Here is a 6022-nt window from a genome sequence, read left to right as displayed (position 1 = left end):
CTGAGCGTCTCTCCCAGGGTTCTCTGAAGAGTCTTAGTCGATGGGGAAGTGTATTTTAGAGGCGATGGACAAGAAGAGCGTGTGACTGGGAAGAGGGAGGCCAGGGAAGCTCCAGGGTGAGGAGGATGGATGGGGTCACAGGAGAGACCATCATGACGGGCGCCTGCCAAACAGGGCTGGGTGTTTAATGAGACGCCCGGTGTGGGGGGCGCCACCTCCCGTGCCCGGCTGCACCCGAGAATGTCTTCAAAGATGGCCTAGAGGAAGACAGACGATGAGGCTCACGATGGTCACAGCAGCCCTGTGAGGGGGGCAAGGTTATCGTCCATGGTGCAGATGGTGCAGGTGAGGCTCAGAGCTCAGAGAGGGCAGGGACGTCACACAGCTCAGAATATTAATAATGATCAGAACAATGACAGTGATGCGGATAACGCAGACCACCTGCTCTGGGTCGGGCACTATTTTATTTTATTTTAATTTAATTTAATTTTATTTTTATTTTATTTTATTTTTGGCCACACCTCGAGGCTTTTGGAATCTCAGTTCCCCGACCAGGGATCGAACCCTGGCCCCCTGCAGTGGACGCTCATAGTCCTAACCACTGGACCACTAGGGAATTCCCCGGGCACTATTTTAAGTGCTTTATACGTACGAACTCATTGCATTTTCAACAGCCCTAGGAGGTGGTTTGCTACTATGATCGTTACAATCCTCATGTGTGAGATGAGGAACGTGAGGCAGAGCTAAGGAACTTGCCCCAAATCTCTCAGCCAGTATGTGGTTAGCCCCGGATTGGATCCCAGGCAGTGTGGCTCCAGGGTCTGGGTCCCCTTGGCCATCACTTCACACTGCTTCCGATCACAGTAGAAGCAGCAGGAGAGCAGCTGCTCTCTTTGCCTGGTTGGCACGAGCTGGGCTGAAGCCCCTTCCGTTGCAGGTCTGGCTAAGTAAATTTCGGGGCTCAGTGCAAAATGAAACTGCAGGGCCCCTGCTTTAAAAGTTCAATTTTCATCCGTGTCATCAGAGTATTAAGCAAAGAGCTGGGCCTTTTAAGCGTGGAGCCCCGTGTGACCGCATGGGTCTCAAGCTGCCCATGAAACGGTCCAAGTTCCTAGGTTATCCCCAAGACTCTTCAGCCCCTCAGTAGGCAGGTCAGTCATCACGCCCATTAAGCGGAGAAACAAACAGGCTCAGAGAGGTGCCTCGTTTTGCCCCAGGCCACACAGCAAGTTAGTGGCAGAGATGGGATGGGAACCTGGGCCTACCAAACTCCAAAGCCCCCTACCTCGTGTCCAAAACGTACCCCGGGTTTTTGAGAAGGAGAGGGTTGCGGGGCTCCGGAGGGACTCCCCTTATATCCTCGGTGTGTCTCTCTCCCTGCCCCACGCCAAGGCCCGGGAGGCGTGAACGGCTCCCTCCTCCCCGCTCCCCCGCAGACCCTGAGGATCACGCGTCCGTCCGAGACTCTTCCCCAGCCTCCGCGCCCTCTGAACCGCCGGTCACCACGGCTACTTCGAAGTTGCCAGCGGTGCCCGGGAAGGAGGAGAACACCATCCTCATGGCCAAGGAAGAGCTGGAGGCCCTGCGCACATCCTTCGAGTCCGGCGACATCCCCCAGGCCACCTCCTGCCTCCGGGAGTTGCTGACATCTTTCGAGAGCACCCGGCTGGAGGTGGGCGTCACAGGCGAGTCGGGGGAGGCAAGTCGTCCCTCATTAACGCCCTCCGTGGCCTGGGCGCCGAGGACCCCGGCGCGGCCCTCGCTGGCGTCATAGAGACCACAATGCAGCCCTCGCCCTACCCGCACCCGCAGTTTCCGGACGTGACCCTGTGGGACCTGCCGGGGGCCGGCTCTCCAGGCTGCCCGGCCGACAAGTACCTGAAGCAGGTGGACTTCGGCCGCTATGATTTCTTCCTGCTGGTCTCCCCCCGCCGCTGCGGCGCCGTGGAGACCCGCCTGGCCTCCGAGATACTGCGCCAGGGCAAACAGTTCTACTTCGTGCGCAAGCGCACCCAGCGACCCTCGGGCTTCAGCGAGGCGGCGGCCCTGCAGGAGGTCCGCGAGCACTGCGCCGAGCGGCTGCGTGGGGCCGGTGTGAACGACCCGCGCGTCTTCCTCGTGCCAGCCTCTCGCCCGCGCGCCACGACTTCCCGCTGCTCGTGTCCGCCTGGGAGCACGACCTGCCCGCGCCCCGTCGCCAGGCCGGCCTGCTGTCGCTGCCCGACGTCTCGCTGGAGGCCCTGCGGAAGAAGACGGACATACCCCAGGAGCAGGTGCTCAAGACGGCCCTGGTGTTGGGCGTCATCCAGGCTCTGCTCGGGCCGGCCGGCGGCCGCCTACGACAATGCATTGCTCGTCCGCTCGCTGCGCGGCTACCACCGCAGCTTCGGCCTGGACGACGACTCGCTAGACAAGCTGGCAGAGCAGGTGGGCAAACAGGCAGGCGATCTGCACTCGGGCATCCTCTCCCCGCTGGCCAACGAGGTCTCGCCCGAGACTGTCCTGCGGCTCTACTCCCAGTCGTCCGACGGTGCCATGAGGGAGGCCGGGGCCTTTGAGAAGGGCATCCCCCTGTTCGGAACGCTGGTGGCCGGGGGGCATCAGCTTCAGCACCGTCTACACCATGCTCCGGGGCTGTCTCAACGAGATGGCCGAGGATGCCCAGCAGGTCCGCATCAAGGCCTCAGAGGAGGAGGGGTCCCAGCCTGAGGTCAGCCTGCAGGCGGCTGGTGACAACGGCGTGGAAAAGCGGGGATCCGGGGAGGGGAGCGGCGAGGCAGTCCCGCTCTCGACCTGCCAGAAGCTCGGCCTCCTCCTCAAGTACATTCTCCACAGCTGGAAGAAGCGAGATTTGTCGGAAGACAAATGAAAGAGCGGCCCCCAACCCCTTGCCTCACCCACAAACCAAGCCTTATCGAAACCAACCAAACAGACAAAAAAGGCTGAAAATGAGAGCTGCAGTTGCTGAGGGGCGGGGTGTGGAGGGCTGAGGGTGGCAGGTGGGCCCAAGTCCAAGCCCCGAACCTGGGATAGGAACTGACCTTGGGAGGGAGAGGTTCAAGGTATGGATGGGGGGCGGGGGGTCAGGGCTCTTTAATAGTCTCTCTCTCCCTGGTCCCCAAGTGACCATGAGGGATTTGGGGGCGACAGGACAGCCCGGCCTGGATCCAGGACAGGAGCCCACTGTCACCTTCGGTGGGTGGCTGAGTGGGCACTGGGGCCTGCAATCTCATGTCCCTTTCTGAGAACCCCAGAGTCCCAAAGGCCTGCTCTGGTGGGAGAGGGGCGGCCAACGCGTGCCCGAGATCGGCACGATGGTGCCTAGCAACTGGGTTAAACAGAGGAGGGGGAGATGGGACATCCTGGGCCAGCCCTGCTGCCTGTGAGTGATGGTGGGGGGGGGGTGGCAGGGAGAGGGGAGGCCAGGTGGCCACGGGGAACCGTGCGGAACCTGGGGGAACAGAACGAGAGCAGAGGTGGTGAGAGGGCAGGTGGGCAATTCTGTAAGCATGCAAAGAGGGAAGAGGCAGGGGCGCAACCGGACACCTAGAACGAGTCTCGTTTCAGAAAGATGGTGAGTGGGTCCACGTGTGGATGTGTGTGGCGGTGAGCTTGCTGGTGTATCTGTGATTGGGAGGAATCTTGGTACGTCTCTGTGATTTGGATGCTGTGGTCTAGGATCGTGAATAGTTGGCTGAGACTGGGGTTCCGGGTCTGTGTGTGCGTGGCTGCGTGGCTGGGCACAGATGTTGGGGATGGTGCCGAAAGGCCACGGGTCTGACCGTGAGGACGCCTGTTGGGATTTCTGCACGAGGCTTTGAACGACAGAGGGTGTGTAACGCACTGAGTGACGGTATTAGCCTGGCCCAGGAGACCCTGGGAACCCAGCTGGTTGGCACATCCTCTGGCTCTGTGCTTGGCTTTTTGGCTGGATGCAGAAGGGAATCTGACACCCTTATCTGCTCAAGCCAAAACTCACATGCCGAGTCAAGGGTCATGCATGTTTAAAAACGGACCACCAGACTGGGGGGCTTGGACAGGACAGGGGTTGCCCCAAGAGCATCTGTGGGCTTGGATGAGGGTCAGGGAAAGGTGGGATTTAGGTGCAGAGAAGGGCGAGTTTCCAGGAATTCAGAAGGCAGCTCTGGTGCTGTGAAGGTGGCCTCACTAATACTCCCTGAGGGTGTTCCAGGACCTGGTGATGGTTCTAGCCTCATCTGGGGTCCTCAAATTACCTCTGACTCTGGGAAACAGACTAACAGGGTCCACTTTTACCTGGAGGATTAATGGCGGTGCCAATTTTCTTTGCTGAAGGGCTCTGTGCTTTGCAAAAGATTCCCCTCTTCCCAGAAGGCCTCCCATGGGCTCTGCAAGGACTACTTGGGGTTCATGTGGACCTTTTGGCACCAAAGGAGGTGCGAGGGACCATGGTAGTTTCCCTTAGATGCACAAGAAAGAAGGTCCCTTCCAGATGCATTCTCAAAAACACAGCCCACATCCCTGTACCTGTGGGCCCTCAGTGCAGGACTCACCAGCCCCAAGGGGCTGGGACGGAAAGGTCAGGCCTGCTCTCACTACGCTGGACCTAAGGTTAAGAGACACAGCCTGGGCGGCTTTTGTCTCCTGCTTCCAACTGGTGGCCTCGTCCTATCCCTTCTGCCTCCATCTTTCCCTTTCCCACCTCCCATCTCAACCCCCAGCCCCTGTTCCAGCTGAGGCCTCCCCCTCCACACCTAGGTCCTGCCCCAGCCCCTCACCTTGTCTCCCAGGCCCCAGTCTCATGCACCGTAAGGCCACGGAGGGTTCGTTTTAAAATTACTTTTATTATTTATTTATTGGCCACGCCACATGGCTTGCAGGATCTTAGTTCCCCAACCAGGCCCTCGGCAGTGAAAGCGTGGAGTCCTAACCGCTGGACCGTCAGGGTATTCCCAGGGGGGCTCTTTCTAAGGTCCACCTCGGACCCCTCCCTTCCCTGCTCAGAACCCTTCCATGGCTACCCACAGATAAAGATCAAGCCCAGCCCGATGTTCCAAGCCCTTCCCAAGCTGGCCTCTTCCTGAACCTCGCCGGCAGTAAGACCCCGAGTCTTCCTAGAACAGCAGAGCTGGGAGGGCTCGGAGGAGTCATCTCTCCACTCCACAGGTGAGGAAACTGGCACCACCCCCTGTCACAGAGGGGAAAATAAAGGCTCCAGAGGGGATATGGCTTGCCCCATGTCACCCCACAAGTCCCTGGCATGGCTGGGATTAGATGCCGTCACGCAATCCCAGGATGTAAACGTGGCTGCCCCGTCCATCACACCGGTGAGGCCTCGGAGGCCTAGAGGCAGGACGGGGCTTGCCTAGGTGTGCCCTGTGGCTCCCGAGCACATGCACATACTCGGGAGCCAGGCAACAAGGATGAGTAATGTTTCCACAAATGCACTAGACCCGTCTGTTCTGCTAGTGCTGGAAATGCAGCACCCAAAGAGGTCTTGGCGTGTAGCGAGGGCTTAGCTGTGCAAAGATTTGGGGGGGGGGGTGTTGTATGGAAAAAGGATCAGAGGGAGCTGGCCCATATCCTGGTTCTGGTGCAGGCTGTAAGACATTTAGCAAGGGACCTTTATCTCCCTGAGCCTCAGTTTTCTGCTCTGTAGAATGGGCACTTGATGAAATCATGTATATGGTTAGAACAGTGGCTGGCCCAGAGTAAACATCAAATAAACCTGATCTATGATTACCAGCAATGATGAAGATTCCAGCTCTTAATCACTGCCCTTTATGGTTGATCCCAGTGCCTGGTGCATGGTAAATGCCCCCCCAAATTTAAGACTTTGAATTCCAGGACCAAAAGACTTCAGCCCCATTCCCAATATCCCCAGGAATCAGCTGGAGGCCTTGGGCAAGTGATCTGTCGTCTCAGTGCCAAATGTGGAGAGGAAGGGAGGGAATCTTTTCTGGCTGTTTTGAGGATTTGATGAGATACTCCAGGAGGAGAAACTGGTGGTGATGAATAAATGCGAACTTAAATAAAGCACTTA

The 6022-nt window shown here is 58.3% G+C and overlaps 1 protein-coding gene across 1 annotated transcript; it reads left to right on the top strand.

The window, feature by feature from the left end:
- The first annotated feature begins 1075 nt into the window (after positions 1 to 1075).
- Positions 1076 to 2869, top strand: IRGC (immunity related GTPase cinema). The gene is given in 6 exon segments (XM_089903490.1): positions 1076 to 1143; positions 1393 to 1694; positions 1697 to 2119; positions 2122 to 2326; positions 2328 to 2592; positions 2594 to 2869. Coding segments are annotated over 6 exon segments (1539 nt in total).
- The last annotated feature ends 3153 nt before the right edge of the window (positions 2870 to 6022 follow it).

The sequence above is a fragment of the Delphinapterus leucas genome, chromosome 20 (genome assembly GCF_059928025.1).
Source record: "Delphinapterus leucas isolate spDelLeu-1000000601 "Yukka" chromosome 20, BTC_Dleu_Yukka2, whole genome shotgun sequence".
Lineage (NCBI taxonomy): Eukaryota > Metazoa > Chordata > Mammalia > Artiodactyla > Monodontidae > Delphinapterus > Delphinapterus leucas.
The sequence above is the reverse complement of the archived record's forward strand: the minus strand, read 5'-3'. Positions and strand labels throughout refer to the sequence as shown.